Source organism: Calypte anna, chromosome 1 (assembly GCF_003957555.1).
Source record: "Calypte anna isolate BGI_N300 chromosome 1, bCalAnn1_v1.p, whole genome shotgun sequence".
Lineage (NCBI taxonomy): Eukaryota > Metazoa > Chordata > Aves > Apodiformes > Trochilidae > Calypte > Calypte anna.
Genome location: NC_044244.1, coordinates 12,497,161 through 12,516,438, shown reverse-complemented (window position 1 = coordinate 12,516,438; position 19,278 = coordinate 12,497,161). Strand labels below are relative to the sequence as shown.

The following is a 19,278-nucleotide window of genomic DNA, read 5'->3' as shown; positions in this document are numbered from 1 at the left end:
CTGAATTGCTGGTACTATTATTTCTTGCTTTCTACAAATACTTCATCATTTTTTTACCTAAAACACTTTTTCTACTGCTAGTGTGGGCTTTCTGGTCTTGGTTTCTGCATCTTTAGCCATTCGCTTGTTGAATGCTGGTTTTAGATAACTTGGTATGTTTAGCTCAAAGGAATATTCTGATTCCATCAATTCCATTACTCTGTTATATTTGGTACCTCATGGGCTGCTTCCATTTTACTACACATAATCAACTCATAGTAACTCTTATTTCTTACCATATTTCTGAAGGCATATTTCTCAGCAGCATAAATGCTATGAGTACTATGATTAAAATTAAATTGTATTTCAATAAGATATGCACGTACATCTTCTCCAGAACTGATAGATGTCTTTCTTGTCTTATGGGAAAAAAATGGCTGAAATTGAACTGTCTCATTATTTGAATAAAACCTATAAAATTCTTCTATGAAAACATTAACATGCAAAATTTATTAATATATAATGATGAAAATAATCTGCTATAAAATGGAATAATGTATTTTAAGTGGGATGTTTTGAATACTGAATTCTTATTCTAAAGGTCTTATGTTGACAGCAAGGCACCTATTGAATGTCACTAATTTTCATTTTTTCCAGTTTTTCTTTTGAAGTTATTATTATGTACAGTGGCTTTGAAATGTAAACATTGAATCTAGGCAACATAAAAATAGATTTTATTCTTAAAATAAAAAGGCTATGTTAAAACATGTATTGTTTACTGTTCTGATCTCAAATATAGCCTATGAACTTGAACCCAGAGTCAGTAATCTTTATAAAGTAATCAGACAGGAAATCAATTTGTAGAAGAGCAACCTACAAATTCAGGTTTCCACAAAGGCAGTTATTGACATTGATGATGAGTGATCATGTTACAGTGAGAAAATATTTTCTCTTTTGAACAATCAGGAATTACCACAGAAATATCAATACAAATACAGTATTTAATTTTCATTTTACAATGCTTATAAGTTCTTCCATCTATTTCTGATTTACTTACTCTTGCTTTTTCAACATGAACATCAACATTGAGACTTGCCATCCAAATACTTGTTACACTCACACTATCATCACAGCAGTAACTACACACTGCAATCTGATTTATTGGTACTCATTGTCTTATTTTGGCAAAATAAGCTATTGGTTGTCACTATAATTCTTTTTATGGGTAAAGCATTGCACTGGAAACTGGAGAAGATTCAGAGAGAGTACTTGGGATGATCAGAGCTATGGTATGGTCTCCATAAAAGGAACAAATCAGCAAGGAAGAAACCTGTGGCACGGAAAGGGGATGGATGAGGGAATAAAACTGAACTCTGTTCAATAGCAAGTGGCATGAAAGGAGTGGATAGGGATCAACTTTTTAATTACTTCCATACATAATCTACTGGCCACAAAATGAACTTAGTTTGAAAATTCAGGATGAAGGAAAGGAGGTAACTGGTTCCAAAATGTACAGTTAAGTTGTTAAGTTCTTGTTATGAAGGAGAGAGGATTTCTATAAATAAGAGCAAATAAGAGCACTTTTCTGTAACTGAGAATTGTTCCTAACCATATATAACAAAAATGCTTATACCATGTTTTTTTAATGATATAAATTATATGCCTATGAAGAGTTGTGGATTTTAAAGCTGCAGGTACAGGCAGTGCCATCACGTAACCCCAGTCTTCATCTACATTTTTTCCATTACAAAGCTACAACATCCATAATTTTATAGCCATATATTGTACAAATGAGTCAGTTGTTGCTGCAGCACAAGAGATGCATCTGGATTGAATCTTGTTACCCAGCATACACGTCAGGCCATTAGGATTACTTCTTTAGGACTCTCCTTGCATGAATGTTCTGTGTAACGTTCCATGTTTTTAACAAAACCAATGACCAAGTATGTACATCTTAAGTATCCCATGGAAAGTCAGTGTAGCAGCAGTGCTGCTGCTTTCACAGACTATTCACTTCTGCCTTGTGCTCTGCTTATGGCTAAAAACCTATTTCAGTGTCTTACTGTATAAAGTAAACTCCAAAAAAGAATGGGAAAAAATTCCTTTGTCTTTCCTTTGTCTGCCATATGAATTTGAATATTTTAAGTAAGAACACTTCAGCAGGGAGTACATGTAGGAGTTACACAAGCCCTGTTGTCATCTCTTAGGGAGGGCAGGAGAAAGACAAAGAGGTAAGGACATAACTAGAAATGAATTGCCAGGTCCATTTTTGGAAGTTGAATGTAAGTAGATTATGGAAAATTTGTAGAGAGTAACCCCATTGTATGCTGTGCATCAGTGTTATCCTTTCATTATATAAAGAATATTTAAATTATTTGAACATAAAATGCATATTACAAGGGCTTTATTGGTATTGGTAAGTTGCTGAAAGTTATAAAATGCCAAAAATAATGTTGACTGTGAGGTGTTAATTAATTCACTTGTTCCCAGGCATTATAACAGTCTGTAGGTGCCTGTGTGATCATATATTACAGAAACAGGATCTTTGCTCTTTCATAACTTAGATGATGTTCACTTAATGGTCAGCAATTTAGTGTTTTACATTTTCATTGATGCATGTTTGTATCCTCAGGTCTTATTTAATCAGAATGAAAGTTGTGCATAGACTTCAGAAAATGAGGTTGTTTCCTTCATATGGTATTGAAATCTTCTAAATGTTTTGCAAACATTATTTATTTTCACAACTTCTTAGGTTATTTTCTTTATAGGCTTAAAACCAGGAATAAAGAGGTGAAGAGAGCAAACAAAGATCCATTCCCTTTGACTGCACAATTTTAGTGCAATTTGCAAAATAAAATAGGGGTGGATTTAAAGCCTATTCAGAACCAAGTTTTGAAGGATATTTTAAATTTGCATGTAGAAGAACTATACCAGTAAAAATAAGATAAACATATCTTACAGGCATTGAAATCTTGGCTTCAGCTTGTGCTACATACCCTAGCTGAGAATGTAGTGATTAAGACATCTAATCTGAGGCCTAAATCTGAAGGGAGTGCAGTTTCTCTTACACATGGATAAAATGTTATGGTTACACATGGTTTGGAATGTTTCTGAACTGCAGGTAACAAACAGCCTGTGAAGCTAAGACTGAAATAGGAAAGGTATCTGAAGCCAATTCTTGTAAATTCTGAATTGTCATATCTAATTCAGCTGTAAGTTAAAACATTTGCAGTTTAATATTTTTGTAAAATAAAACAAGAACCCAAAGCCCAACAAGCACTGACTTACTATATCTATACTGGTAGACAGAAAAAAGAAGATAATAGTGAGGACATGAGCAAGAAGTTCTAAAATTGTGGTCTATGAAAGAAATTCCAGACTTAATAAGTTGCTTTGCATCTGTTGAGGTAATATTTATGAATCACAGAATCACATAGTTTTTGATCATAAAAAAGCTAACATTTTCCCAGTGATCAACCTGAATGCCTGAGTTATTTTACATAAGGAAAAAATAGCAGTGTCAAAGGCAATAGTCTGATTACTACTGAGTTTTTTACTAGAATGATAAATATGTAATATTTATATAAATTAATATTTAGTGTGCACTTGTATCTCTGTGTGCATATACATGAGTTATATATCCGTATAACTTTTGGGCTGTTTACCTCAGGACTAATTCTTGAACATTTTGAAAAGCTTCATGCAACCAGTGTTGTTTATTCAATCTACTACATAGGTATTTCCTTCTTTCCCTTGGAGAGGTAGAACTTCCATTCCAGTAAATGACAAATTACACTGGCCTTAGGCCAAGATTAGCAGGCTTGGAAGACTGGTTCAGTAAGATGTTTAAGGCATCTCACCATGGCTCCAGGCTGGATGTCACAGAAGAGGAGGGATTCTCTCAGAAGCTATAGCTTTAGTCGTGCTGCAGAATGTTCTTGCAAGGCTCGCGTCACGGCAGGGATGGAGTGCCTGAAGTGGATGAAAGGACTGATGTAAATGTATCGTAAATTGAGAAAAATAGGGTAGACTTGTTACCTCAGGCTGACTGGCTTGCTTTGTCACTCTTTCAGGAGTTCTGCGAGGGCACACACCAGCTGGAATACTTCCATGTCTCCCACTGCCCTCAGCTGACAGCTGACACGGTGGTGGCTTTGGCGTTCCACTGCCACGCGCTGACGTCTCTCAGTGTCGCGGGCTGTCCAGAGGTGTGTCAGAAATGGGGCAATAGTTCTGGGGCTGCTACTGAAAGGAAGTACTTAGCATTTCATTCATAAATTTGGCCAGATAGAATCTGTGTCTTGTCACAATTCTACAACGTACTCTACTAATTCAGAAACCAGAGTTTAAGTTCAGCTGACTTGCCATGAGCTTTAGGTTCCGAGACTTGGCTCTTGGGCGTTTGGTGTCCTTCTGATGGTTGCAGTCACAACATAAAGCTGTCTCTGCTGTATCAGATAAAAGGTTGTCTTTCCAGGGGTTGGTGTCTTGGGAAGGGTGAAGAGAGAAAGGGTTTAACTGATACCTCCTGCAAAAACTCTCTGAGCTTCTGATGTTTTGGATGCTTCCAAGGGCTGGTGTCTTTGTTTTAATAACTGTTAGTATTTTAATGCTTTATTTTTTCCAGTGCTTTTTCTGAACCCAGGTAAGGCATAAGCTGGGAAATGAGAACTTTATACCTGTGGCTTCTCATGGCAGGGCAGTGGCTAAAAGCTGATGCATTCAGAGATGTAAATTCATCCTTGATTATTCTGAAGATTCTAGGCCCAAGGAAAAAGTAATTTGGAAAATAAAATGTATCAGATATTTGAATAACTTATACCTATGGAAGGAAGTCTTCCTTAGGCTGGAAAAAGATGTAGTGTTGCTTCCATCACTATCAAGTGCAAATATATAAAGTGTATTTACTGCTTTGGAAAAGTTTATTTTGAACTATCCTTTAAAATTTCATGGTACTCAGTGGACCAGTTTCCCCATTTTCTCCTACTGCAGTGCCCATGTGCTGTTTCCTTCCACAGTGTCTGTAGCCATTGTCCCTGCCTTTTTTCCTCTGAAACAGACATCTCCATAAGCCCTGACCTTAGCCTCCTAGAAAACTAGTTTGAGCTGACCTGACTAGCTAGGCAGCCCCCAGCTATTTGTATTCTCATCAGTTCATTAGTCTTCCAAAAGTTCATAAGCTTCTTAAGGCCAAAGCCCGTGGGCTGTCTCTCCGATCTGTCAGGTCAGGGAAACTGCTGTGCCTTACAATAGCCCTTGGTTTATATCTGAAGAAAACCTACTGTACAGCATTAATTATTATATACATGGATCTCAGTCTCCTGTATCATTTGCTTTTAGGTAGATAGTAAGATTTTTCCATAGTAACAGCAGTAATAAAAGTTATGCATGCAGATCTTCCCATTAAAGTTTGTGGTAGTTTTGCAAGCAGTCTTCTCCACTATGCTTTCCCCTACACCTTATAGACTAACACATGGGAAAAAACCAAAACACCCCAAACCCCCAGTAGTAGATACATTAGGGCTGGAAAATGGGAGTTTCTGATTATCAGAGCAGTAATTCTAAAACAGTGTCCTGGGGAGATGGGGGCCAAGTATTAAAGAGTGTTAGGATGGCTCTTGGTAAGGGAATGAGCTGGGTCATATTCTGTAGTTCCTGCAAATGGGAACAAGCAGACTCAGTGACCTCGTAATCCTCTTGCAACCCTTTGTTCCTAGATGGTATCTTTTATTTAAATGGTTATAAAGCCAGTCAATTAACTGAGCCTACCCTATTTTCAGAAAAGAACATCAAGACTCTTTCAAATAAACCTACACACAACTTTACAAGTGCTTTTTTTGACCTGAATCCAGCTTGCAACTATAAAGTGAGATGAGAACACCTGTGGATGTAACAGTTAATGGGTGTTTCAAATCCCTTGGCAACCTCTTGTATAAATTGAGGGACTCCAGCTGCTAAATAAGGAAATATTTTCTACTCAGGGACTGTTTAAAAATTTTCAGGAGATTAAAGAAAGAATAAACCTGCTCCAAAGGATATGTGTTTATATGCCTGCAATATCAGCTATATTATATATAAATATATATATATAAATTAATTTAAAAAATCATAGCAAGAGAACATGAAAAAAATATTATAAATTCATGTCCAATAAATACGTTTTGGCATGTGCTATGAAGTTTACTCTAGAATTAGAGAACCTTATCACTGTAAACATATCTACTGGGACAAATTAGTTGTCTTTGAAAAAACTCCAGTCACTTCAGTGGAAGTGCAGTGAGCCTCTCTGCCACATTTCTGTATACCTAGGACAGGTACAGTCATATTGCAGATACTGATGCTCTGAAATATTCAGCGGTGCAGTTCTGAGTTTTACTCTAGGAATGAGCCTGATTCAAGGGTAATTCTTATTTCATAGGAAAAAATTAAGTTGCTGTGGGAAACATATCTTCCACATGAGGAAATATAGCAATAACTGAAAAGAAATCTCTGGTTGAATGAATCAGCTATTTAAATAGCAAAGTTCTGAAGACACAGTTTGATGGACAATGAATTCTGTAATTTGTTCCTCTAAGGGGAATAGATTGAGTGTATGATGCATGTAGATTTCTCTTGAATACATCTGATACTAATGACTGAATTCAGTCAGCAACTTCAGTTTCTTTTAATAGGAATATTAATATATTTATTAAAATTTTAATCTACTTATTATTGTATTACAGATATAATATTGAGCATATGGGTAAATCTGAAATAAGCAAAGCACAGAATTATCTCTATATTCCAGGAGGTCTGTATGACCAGCTAGTATGCTCATTTTCTGTTCCACAACCCAAGGTCTCAGCTTCATTTTGCCTCCTTGTCCCTTTCAGATTCTCATGAGATTGGCTGTTTAATGAAAGTGAAAGCCTCATCTCTCTTACCATCATCCCACTCCACTGATTATAATCAACTATCTTTAAAAGGTCTTTAGTATGTCCCCTCTTGACTTTAGGTCCTGTCTGAACAAGGTAATTAAAGTGTGTGCATAATGTATTCTTGATTATTCTCACTGAGGTCAGTGGAACCATTAAGTAGCTTGCAGGACTCCTTATGTACTTTTAAGACTCTGTGTCTCATGTTTTTTCTCAAATGCAAGCTCCAGCATTAATAGCAAAAATATCAGTTTAGCAAAATGGAATTGTGAGGTGAAGCTAAGCTCTGCTTCAGAGATAAAGAAAACCAACTCTACATTAAAGCCATCTTTGTGTGAAACAGACATAGCAGAGAGCTGAGATACAAAAACCTGATATTACTAAACTAAGTTCAGCCTAATAGTTTAGTGAGAACAATGCAACAGCAGGTAAGGCTAAAGGCTTACACGTGCTAAGTGAAAAATTATGAGGCTGTGAAAGTTAAACCATTCTGATTAGGTGAAAAAAAAATCCCACAACACTTTAGACTGTACTGGAATCATAGTTAACTAGTACCTAATATGTTTCTGATACTTAAGTGACTGTTCATGTAGAGCCTCTTGCAGACATTCAGAATTCTTCTGTGCCAGAAACTTTACTTCCACAAAGTATATGAAAACATAGTTTTCCCACAAATCAGACATGAAAATGGGGCTCTGTTTTTAGTTTCATCTATTAAATACTCTTCTAACTTCAGCGTGCCTTGTTGCTTCACTTACAGATGACTGATACCTGTATCAAGTACTTGGCTGCAGCCTGCCATTACCTCTGCTTCCTGGATGTCTCCGGTTGCGTTCATCTTACTGACAAAGCACTGACATATCTTTGGGAAGGTTGTAAGCGACTCCAGATACTCAAGATGCTGTACTGTAGAAATATTACCAAGTAAGAGGATATTTCCTTATCTTGATTCATAGGTGGTTGTAAATCTAAAACCATGAGTTTGTTTTTTTCTTCACTGGCATCCTGGTGCCTTGGCATCCATGAGCCACTTTGCTTTATCTGAGGAATGTGCCCATCACTACCTTTGGGTTCCTGTGTCCTAGTGTGGCTATCTACATCTTCTAGCATCAGCCAGCAGTGAAGGGAAGTGGGACCCCATCTCCATCTTTATGTCAGACAGTGTCCTCTTGGGGAAGTTTTTGCAGACATGGAATATCACCTCAAGGACACCTGGGAACATGAGGAAGAAAACCAAACCAGGTCTAATGCTTTCAGCCATCCCACTATGTACTTTAGCTCCCTGTGAGTAGAGGCTGCTCTCCAGCCTCTAGTGCCCAGTTGGTATATATGGCTGGGATTACCTCATCCCAGGTGGAAAATGCAGCACTTTTATTGAATTTCATACAGTTGGTAATTGCCCAGCTTTCTAGTCTATCCAGATCTCTCTGTAAGGCCTCTCTACCCTCAAAGGAGTCCACAGGTCCTAGTTTAGTATAGTCAGCAAATTTACCTAATGTACATTTGATTCTTGCACCCAGCACATTTATTAAAGAGCACAGAGTGGTAGGTGTTGGGAGGGACCTCTGGAGATCATCTCATCCATCCACCCTCCCAGAGCAGGTTCACCCAGCGTAGGTTGCACAGGATGGTATCCAGGTAGGTTTTGAAAGTCTCTAGAGACAGAGACTTCACCATTTCTCTGGCCAGCCTGTTCCAGTGCTCTGTGTCCTTTACAGTTAAGAAGTTTTCCCTTGTTTTTAGGTTGAATCTCTTGTGTTTGTGACCATTGTCCCTTGTCCTGTCACTGGACACCACTGAGAAGAGTCTGGTCTCATCCTCCTGACACCCGCCCTTTAGATTTTCACAAGTATTGATAAGATGCTCCCTCAGTCTCTTCCAGGCTGAGCAGACCCTTTGTGTCTCTGTGCTGGACTCTCTTCACTCTCTTCAGTAGTTCTTGTCCTTCATGAGCTGGAGAGCCCAGAACTGGACACAGCATTCCAGACAGGGCCTCACTGGGGCAGAGTGGAGGGGATGGATAACCTCCCTTGACTGCATGCCACACTCTTCTTGATGCACCCCAGGATGCCATTGGCCTTCTTGGCCACAAGGGCACATTGCTGGCTCATGGTCATCCTGTTCTCCACTAGGACTCTCAGGTCTTTTTCCACAGAGCTGTTTTGTAGCAGGTTAGACCCTAACTTGAATGCTGCATTTAATATAACCCTTTGGGCCTGACCCATCAGCCAATTGCTCATCCCACATCTTGTGGACTTGTCTAGCTGTTTGCTGGACAGTTTATCCAGGATACTGTAAGAGACATTATAAAAAGCTTTGCTAAAACCTAAAATTCCCACATCTACTGGCTTCCCTGGGTCAACTAGATGGATAACCTTGTCACAAAAGGAAATTAAGTTGGTTAAGCAGGACTTTTACCTCATGAACTCATGCTAGCCAAAACAAACAACTGTGCTGTCTCTTGAGTGGTTTTCAATAGCTCCCAGAGCAATCTTCTCTGTAATTTTACCAGGCACTGAGGTGAGACTGACAGGACTATAATTAACACTGTCTTCCTTCCTGCCCTTCTTCAAAATGGGGTGTTTAGAGTTGAGGTTTTAACTATGAGTCTCGAAGATGTGGCTTCAATGTCCATCACCTTTGCGTGGGAGTTTATATCACCACAGACAAAGTGCTGTACACCTACTCCTGCCCAGTGGCCAGACATGCCAAAGGCACTCAAACGAGAAAAGAAAAAAATGTAGGCATGGTTGATAAATAGTTGATATATCTGAATATATAGCTTAATCAAACTTTTTGAGAGTAAGAAATACATAATACTGTTTCATATAGAGAGTGACCATATTAGGAGAGCTCTAGCACCACTCTAACAGGACCACTGTAGGTATCACACTCCCTCCCCGCTAAACTGTTCCAGGGTTTAATAATCAGTTTAGATACCACAAGACCAATCCAGATGCTTAATAACTTAGCAGATATTTCCAGTGTCCTTCATGCTCCTTGGTTTATTTTTCTCTGCCTCACCACAAATAATTCTGCTGCCATTACTTTTATTTTCTTGTCTGTGATTCCACTTTCTTAATGACATCTCAGAACTTCCTTCCTAAAACCTCTACTTCTAATTAAATACTTGTTAGATACAGAAAGTGTTTTTAAGGATTGCTATGCAAGACTACAAATTAAAAAAAATCTTGTAAATAACTGCACAGCTCATTCTGAGAAAATATATTTCAAATAGCTTTAATTTCCTCACAACTTTTTGCTTTACAATTTTTCTCGTATTAAACCCTAGTAATTTTCTTTTACCTCTGGATTACTGTTGCTGACTTGTTTTTTCTGTCACTCTGTATCTCTGTTTAGAGCAGTAAACAGTGTGTTGTCCCTTTTTAGGCTCTGGTTGCTTGTACAACTTCCTGCAAAAGTGAGATGTAGTAAGAAGAGAAATTTGTGCAAGTTCCGATTTAAGTTGCGTGAGCCACAATCAAAGAGCTGACACAACTTCTCAGAAAACCATTTGCATTATTGTAGCCATTGCTACAGAGACCCAAGATGACCCAGGATTATGCCCCTGCTTCAAAGTCCCACATGCTATGGGTTGTCCAAACGTCTTGATTAAACTTGTCTTACACAGCCAAGGAATTTCCCAACCAGTTACTTTGATTGTAAAAAAATCTCTGGGGATCCTTACAAAACAAAAAGCAGCCATGAAACAGATATCTCCACCCAGTGTTCTCTTTGCCCTTTTTTGTGATTTTTTTAGAACTAGGCAAACTTTGCCAAGTTTACTTTCTTGAGCCTGATTTTCTGCTTTGCAATGGTGGTTGATTCTCTCCTTTCCCAGCCTCAGTTTTCTAACCGTTTGCATCCTATGTTTAATGACAGCAAACTCCTACCCCACACCATCTGAGTCTGGGACAGAAACTATTCAGTGGATCAGTCATGTAGAATAATTCAGCACTGAAGATTTTTCACTTGTTCCTTCCAACAGATCTAAAGAGCCTCCTAGACCTGGGCAGGCTGCAGACTCGACTGACCATGCCAAGGTCAGAGTGGCTTTTCAATGCTGACTGTAAAACTTTCATTAGATGGAATGATATTCATAAATGAATGAGTTCACAGCTTGATTCAGATACATTCCACATCCTATGTGTCACACTTTTGAAAATTCTTTTCACTGTAGTTGAAGGCCCATATTGCAAAGATGATAAAACCCATTTGAGTTCTGCCAATAACTGCATCAAAAGCACAGTAAAACATGGTACTGTTGCTACACTATAATACTTTTCTAGAACTATGCATTTCATTCAAAACCTGTGTGTTTTTAGTAACAAATAATAAACAACAGATTGTCAGGAAAAGGAGCAACAGGACCTCATTCTCTGTTTTCAGACTGAGTCTTAAAACCTTCTTAGTGTTTTTAGATTTTTCATAGAATGCAGAGGAAAAGGCTCGTTTCGAGTGTAATTTCTTTTCAAGTGTAGGTCTGTGCAACCTACATTCCAGTGACATTTCATTCCCTGTTTAAGGAGACAGAAGAGGACATCTATGTAAAAATAAGAAATCAGATTAATCTGGAAAACTAAACATGGTGGTGGCTTAGGTTAAGTAAGCAATAGAAGAAATATGGTTTTAGTTTGAAGTTGAAATACAAATCATGTATACTTCCTCTTGCCAAAGGAATTCCCCATTATTTATTTTAACACTAACCAGTCCTAGCAGACATCTCCTAATAGACTAACCCTTACAAATATTGAGGCACATCTCTTATACTATCTCATTCTTTTTCAAAGTTTTATTTTTCCTGTTTCACTAGGTTAAAATAGAAAACATATGAAGCCACAAATTTCTTCAGATTTCAGTCCCATGCAGCTTCATAGGAAACACTTATGAGCCACAAATTGTCCATTCTTTCCAATATCAGGTAATACTCAAGACTGCATTTGCCAACCCATTAGCCTGGTTCCAGGTTTATTAAATGTTAGGGAAAAAAAAGTCTATGGCCTGATATCCTGATGCATATTTCTGCATCAGGAGACTAATGACCTTTCAATTAATTATATTGCTAAATGCCATTAAGAGTCATGCATAATCTCTGTGTGGGTGTATATGACACTGGTACAATTGCTTTCTTCTACTAGAGAAAAAGCAAACTTTTTAAAATGCGGCTGCAGTAGGAAAAGATTGTTTTGGGTTTAATTCTCTTAGGACTAATCCTAGAATAATACACTGGAATTTTTAAGGAACCACTTCCCTGTAATACATGTGTAAGCTTCAAAGCACAAATACCATTTAAAGTCAGCTGCAGTGCTGAGAAAGGTGTTAACATTGCCAGGCACAGAGTGAGAAAGGAACTCTGGCATTGCCTTGAGAATTTTGGACTTGATGATCTCGTAGGTCCTTTCCAACCATGATGATGCTATGAGAAGCCTTTGCCTGGCAGCCTCCTGCTCTCACCAAACTGCATCTTGTCTGTAACAGATTGGTTTCACCAAAACCTGTTCTTTGACAGCAGAATTCATTGCTTTCTTCTTTTATCTGCACTAATATAAAAGTAGTTACATTTATTTTAAATTCCTGTCTACTCTGTTAACAAGTGGCTTGTCAACAAATACTATTACAATTTTTGCCTTTTAAACAGAAATTACATTGTGTCCCACTAGCTACAATACATTTGACGTTGGGACATTCTGATTTTTGTTTTGTTTTGGGTTTCTTAGTTGTTTTCTGATAGTTACTGTTGGTTAGAAACTCTGTTTTCTTAAAAAAGCAGATTTTTTTAGGTATTATCCAAATATTAGGTCTCAAGGTAGGAAGGACCTGGGAGTCCAACACAGATGGAATCAGACACAAAGACAGTCTGCACATGATGTAGCAAAGGACTAAGAATGACTCCTCTTAAGTAAACAAAACCATCACAGAACTGTCTGCACACTGACTGTAAGTTGCTCTTCAGATGTGACATGGAGGCTCCTGGATTGCCATGTTTCAGCCACTTGGAACTGGATGTCATAAAAAATACAACTACTGCAGCTGATACAGACCTCAGAATACCTCAGATTCTGTGCAGCCTTATCACTTGTAACGCTGAGCATGCCTGCAGGATGGTTTCTACTTTTCCCATTAGCTGCCTGCCTCCATATGGCTCTTTGGCTTAGTTTCTCCTACATCTGCACTACAAACAGTTCTCCCATGTTTGATTTTTAAAATTTTCCATTACTTTTTACTCTGTTTTTGTCTTTTTCAAAACCTCTTCTTTTTATTATGATGGACCCAGTCAAACCTCTCTGAATTATGGAAATGCTCATGATTCAGCCCATGATGCAGGACTGTATTTCCTAGCTAAACTCCCTTAGTAAAAGGGATTGAAAATATGGTTAAGGATTCAATTATATATTCCAGTGCTGCTCGAGCCATGTATTTGGGCCAGTGCTTTTGTCTGACTTAAAGCAAGAGATACTTGCTTTGCCAAAGATAATTTTAATAATTTGCTGAAATGTTTTTATTCATCAATGTGTTCATTTAAGACACCATATAAATAAATAAAAAGCCCATGTTATAATACACTATATCTTAAATAAACTATTTATTTTGTCATGTGTTGATGATTAATGAATGGCTGTTTCTGGCAAACTAATCAACTGTAGCTCTAGGCATGGGACAGCATAAGCTTCCAAAAAATAGTAACAGCTCCCCTTATACATGCTTCAGACAGCCACCATACATTGCAGTTTCCATGAAAAACAGGAATTTGGACTTGGATGAGTTGGTTTTTATTTTATAGCCTGAAGCTTATAGCTCATATAAATTGTGCACACATTCCTCAATGGCACAAGCCTCCCTAATATAAAAACAGATCCAGTATTGTGTTCATGTGGTTCATACACTGTGTCAGTGTTAGATTTAAAAAAAAATACATCCTGCAGGGGCTGAGAAGGAGCTCTCCTTGCTTCACTGATTTTGCCCCTTTCACACCCCTCCCCACTTTCCCTTTCCTGCTCTGGTGGTGCAGGGATTACAGCTCTCACGTCTGCCTCTTCTGCAACCATCTGTGGCATTTTCACTTGGGGAAAAAAACCCCAACATTAGTAATACTGGAGTAGCATTACTTGCAGATAACAGATCACTTTTTTTTTTCCTATTATTGCTTAGATGCTATATATTATATTGTTTTCCAGAGCTTAGGATATTGCCCAGCAGGGAGAAAGGCTGCCTTGCTGCAGCTGTGACACACCAGATCAGACTCAACCTCCTGAAGAGGACAGGAGGTGCAGAGATGGCTCTTTCATGAGAAAGCTCAGCCCGGGGGGAGCTTTATGGGGTGCAAGAGCCTGCAAGGAGGGGAGGCTGGGGGAAGTGGGTGCTCTGCTCAGTGGGGAGCAGGCTGGCAGCCAAGGAGCAGAAGTGATGAAAAGAAAGAGACATTCAGAAGACTGAAAGTGGTGGGCTGAGTTTCTTCTGCTCAGGCAGGCTTAGAAAATTGCTGGACTGAAACTGCCTGAAAAGTACAGAAAGAAAACAGTTGCTCTTTAGGTTTTTTTTAGGGTGTCTCACTCAGCAGGCCTGACTTTCTCCTATTTCTGTGCAATTTTGCTCTAGTTTGTTGTTTTCGTGTTCCACTGGTGCAAAGGGGGAGTGGCCACAAAATGCCAAGGAAGATCAGAGGGGTCATGGGTGTTCTTGGACATCATAAATAATTCACCTCTGATTCATCTATCACAGAACCTGCAAAATACAGCCTTGGGGAGCCTGGGGCCAGTGCAGGTAACAGTGAGGCTCTGTGAGACTGCCTGGAGTGTAATCAGTAAAAAGAGTTTTATTTGTCACGCTTGGTGTAATGTTTTGTTCAAAACACAACACTGTCATTCCAGTCCCAAAAATCCCTAGTTTAGGCTACCCAGCCCAAACTGACAGCAAAAGACTATAACAAGTGCAGGTAAGGGCAATGAAGACTGGAGCTGGGCTGGAGCACTGAGGAATAAAGAGAGGCTGAAAGAATTGCTTTGCTCTGTCACAGGATGAGAACTCAGGATAGGGGAGACATCACAGAAAGGACACAGAAGAGCAGACACAGCCAGACATTTCTCAAAGGTGCACTCAGGACAAGCAGCTTATGCAAAGTTCTCATTACATACAAGAAAACTATTTTTCAATCATGAGGCTGGTCAAACACTTATCAGGATCCCAGAGAGGCTCTGCAATCTTCATCCCCAGAGATATTCAGAACTCAGCCAGCAAGCCATGACCCACCTGGTCTTGTTGGATCCATTTAGAGCAAGACCAGGATTAAATGATCTCCAGAGGCTCCTTCCAAACTAACTTATTCTGTGACTCTATTGCCTAATCACTTTTTAAATTTCCACATCACCTCTTATTGTAATGATAGCTTCAGTTAAAACAAGGAGCTTCTAAACAGCCTTCAGAGTTCTTTGTGGAAACAGACTGCATTTTTTTTTCCTGTAATGTTGTTTGTTTTTTAAATCTTGTTGCAGACGAGCTGTCTTGAAATACACATCCCAGCTGAGAAGACATGAGCATAACGATGCTGACCCCCCGTCCTGGTTTGGGTATGACCGGGATGGCAACATTTTTACCTTCACCCAGGACGAAACATCAGAGCCTGAATAAACAAATTCTCTACAATGAAAGATGAAGAAATTGCACACCGTCATCTAGAGTTGTTTACTAGTGCATGAAGACTGTATTATTTTTCTTAAAACTAATCATACTTTAATAAAAGGCTGTTTGTTGAGTTATTAAGGAAGCACTGTGAATCTTACCTGCAAGAGCGTGTGTGCCTCCAAGCAAGGCAGCTGCACTGACACCTTGCTGGCTTTCAGGTGTTGATTCAAGCTGACTTTCAATAATGAGAAGTGTCTGTAACCCCATGCAGAGTAAGAGTAAGCAATAAATCAATCTCTGTGTGTCTGGGGTTCTTGTTTGCCATGAATGTCCTCTCCAGGACACAAACACTCTGACTTCCTACAGAACTTCACATGTGCCCCAGCTGGGGCTCACCGACTGTTCTTCAGCAAGAAAGAACAGCTCATAGGTAGTGACTGCTGATTCCTTAACACGCAACTATGGGTGCACATTTAATTCTCTGATTCTCAACAGTCACTTGTGCACCAAGTCTGAATTCTCATACAAGCCTTTCAGGCTCAGTTCAGCTCTCCTAGCAAGCTGGGGTTTACATTAGCAGATGTGAATTGTGGGCTGGTGGGCAGCTGATGGAGTCAGGCAAATCCGATGAAAAAGAGCACAGATGAGGAAAGTGTTAAAGGATAAATTTACTCCAGTTACAAGAACACATTTTCTCAGACTGACACACACAAAAAAAAAGAGCACACATGGGACTGCCATTCAAATCCTAATTACTGGCAACCCACTAATCTTTCCTTGTCTAGAGAAAAATACAAAGTTTCACCTCATTATAGCAGAACAAGACATTATACAAATGCCTTTGGAGAAACTCCCAAAGATTTGTCTTTCTTCAGCTCATTTTTGACCTTTATATTAAAAGCTCTAGCTGGTCTCAACATTTATTAGCTTGGAAAGAATATAATCAGAGTAGCTTTATTGGAAATTCAGTTTTTCTGATGGCTAATTTAAATTTCTTTAAGCAAGTACATAGCAGTGGTAATGCTAGAATTCCAGCCAGTTTTAAAATATGAATGCCTTCCCTTGCTTCCTTTATAACATGGAAGAAATAATGTTTTTTAGGATGTTCTCCCTTAAGCTACTTGTGCAGCAGTCCCAAAAAGCACAACCTTAATCACAGAGTCTGACAGGCTTCCAGGTAACTAATGGAACCGCTACATGGACTCAATTTTGTGAAAGATCTACTACATAGGTTTTATTTTTCATTCCTATGAGAATTTAGAGGTGCTTTTTGCACTGAAATAATTAATTTCAAGATTTTTCAGGAAATCTGAAATCATTCCAGATTATTCTATATCTTGAAGAATTATAGCAACAACTAGGAATATTTATTATATTGCTTTTAATAATGATATTAGTAATGTTTTATATTATTAGTGTTTTATTAAAAATACATATTATTAGTTATACCCCATCAGCGCCCACCTCATCCAAACAAACAGTACACACAGTGGCAAAGGAAAAATACACTGCCCTTGACCACTGAAGTCCATCAGCCAGGGGCAATTATACCTCTTAGAGAATCCTGTGGGAAAGAAGAACTCTTTTTCATAATGTACCAGTCATTAGTATCTAAAGTACTTACAATGCACACAACTTAAAACATGAGCTGCCACTCTTGAGTCCTCTTTCCAACTCTCCATCCACTCAGTTGGCAGGAGCTCTTACATTTGAGCTTAAAAACACAAATTTCATTACTTCTTTTCTATGGTGCCATATATATGTATAGAAAAGCTTTTTAAAGCTCTGTTTACTTTGCTATGTGTTTGTAATACGGTGATGCAAAATCCTCCACAAAAATCATTTATGTCCTTGTGCAGCGTGGACACTTCCCTCATCTCCCTCCTCTGCCTTTCTGCCTCTAAGAGTTTCCAGACACATCATGGAAGCTTGACAGCAACACCAAAAAGGCAGCAAATAAACAGATTACAGTTCTGATTTATTAGTCCAATGCTTCCATTCTTTGGTTTCTTTCACTTTAGGGGAATGTTCACATGGACTCCGAGATGGAGTCCAGTTGGTGGAGTGTTCCTCCTTGAGAACAGCCACACCCATTGCACTTTTTAGTATTTTAAAAGCTTTTCTTTGCAGACAAGCAGTGGTAGACATAGCTGGACTTATCTCTTTCCTCAAGTAAGTGGCCCAGGATGACAGGGAGCAGGTTCTGTCATTTCACACAAGTTGTTTCACATGTGCAGTACTGACTGACAAGGCAGAAACTGAATCACAGAATTGCCACAGCTGGAAAAGACCTCTAAGATCACCACATCCAGCTGCTGGGGGGGTTAATCACCAAACAAGAAGACTAAATAAGAACTACAGTTCTGAAAGTGGTTTTACCCTATCTGCACTGCAGATAAGTTGGACTGAAAATTCTCTGCATTTTGAAGAGAATTCCCACATTACAGAAACATTTAATTTAAAAAATAGCTATTTAATTTATAAAATAGCTTGAAGAGTATATTATCTCAGAAGCAAACTTTGCTATTTTTTCAAATATCAGGTACTGAAAATGCTTTTTTTTTTAAAATTACTCCAAACTTTTGTGAGAAAGTTACCAGCTTTTACAGACAAGGTAAGTGGCAAATTCTGAGTAAGATCTTGTCATTCCCAAAAGGCACTAAAAATGAACCAGAACATTTAAGCACCCACCACTGTCATGGGCAAATCTTCGGTTAAAATATCTTCATTTTTAATATTGTGTCTTTCTTAAGTTAAGAATACAGATAAGCAAAAGCTCTATAGCTTTACAGAAACATTCCTTTAATATTTCTTGATTTAATCTTTGGCCTATTCCACCATTTAGGAACTCTTCAGCTTGATGGACTGGATCCAGCTTTGGCTTTTAAGATATACTTTGCCATTTTGTGTGTCTGCCTTAATCCATTTGTCCATTTCATTCCTTTGATTCATGTGACCTGGAAAAGAGAGCTTTGTTTAGTTTAATTTGACACAGTAAGCATATTGCCTTTCCCTTAGATTTTTTTCAAGCTAACAAGAAATACTTATAAGATATTTGATAAACTTTATTTATTTTTAACACAGGCTTCTGACATTTCATTCTTGGTAGTTTTTTTCATTAATCTTATTTCCCATAATATGTTATTGCAATAAAATTGTGGGGTTTTATTGTATGGTGCCATCTCTTCTATTAAGGTGTAGGAAATTTGTCTACATTAGACATTAATCTGGCCAAGTAATTTGAAAAGTTTTCATCTTTATGGTAAACATGGAAAAGAGACACAGGTAAGACCTGATTTTTCCAGATTACAAGATATGTTGCTACTACTACAGCTTTCTTAGAATAATGAGTTAAAAAAAACCAAACAAAACAACATGCCTGAGATATCTGCCTTACATTTTTCACAAAATCACTATGCACAGTCATGCTCTGAACAGCCTGCTCTGTAACAGACAAAGGAGAAAGTTCCTTTTAGCTTCAGTTTTTCAAGTGGGAAGCTGAGGCCAAGAGAGTAAGTGGCCTTCCAAATTTATTCATAAGATTCATGACCAAACTGGGAAATAAACTAGGATCTTCAGTCCCAAATCAGTGCCTTTATCACAAGATCAACCTTCACTTTCATTTATCTTTACAAAATATCTTATTATTATTTTAGCATTCATATGAGTGAGTGAATTCTAAGTTTAGAACTAATGTGAGCCTGGAATAGCAGCATGAGGGATGGCAGGGAAGCTTATTCTGAAGCAAGTCTGCAAACATGTTCTG

The 19,278-nt window shown here is 38.3% G+C and overlaps 1 protein-coding gene across 1 annotated transcript in view; it reads right to left on the bottom strand.

The window, feature by feature from the left end:
• Nucleotides 1–18,078: 18,078 nt before the first annotated feature.
• Nucleotides 18,079–19,278, bottom strand: part of FAM185A (family with sequence similarity 185 member A) — a 32,489-nt gene continuing 31,289 nt past the window's right edge. The window contains exon 8 of the mRNA XM_030469161.1: nucleotides 18,079–18,469. Within this exon, the coding sequence (XP_030325021.1) occupies nucleotides 18,354–18,469 (116 nt within the window). The 3' untranslated portion in view covers nucleotides 18,079–18,353. The remainder of the gene's footprint in view (nucleotides 18,470–19,278) is intronic.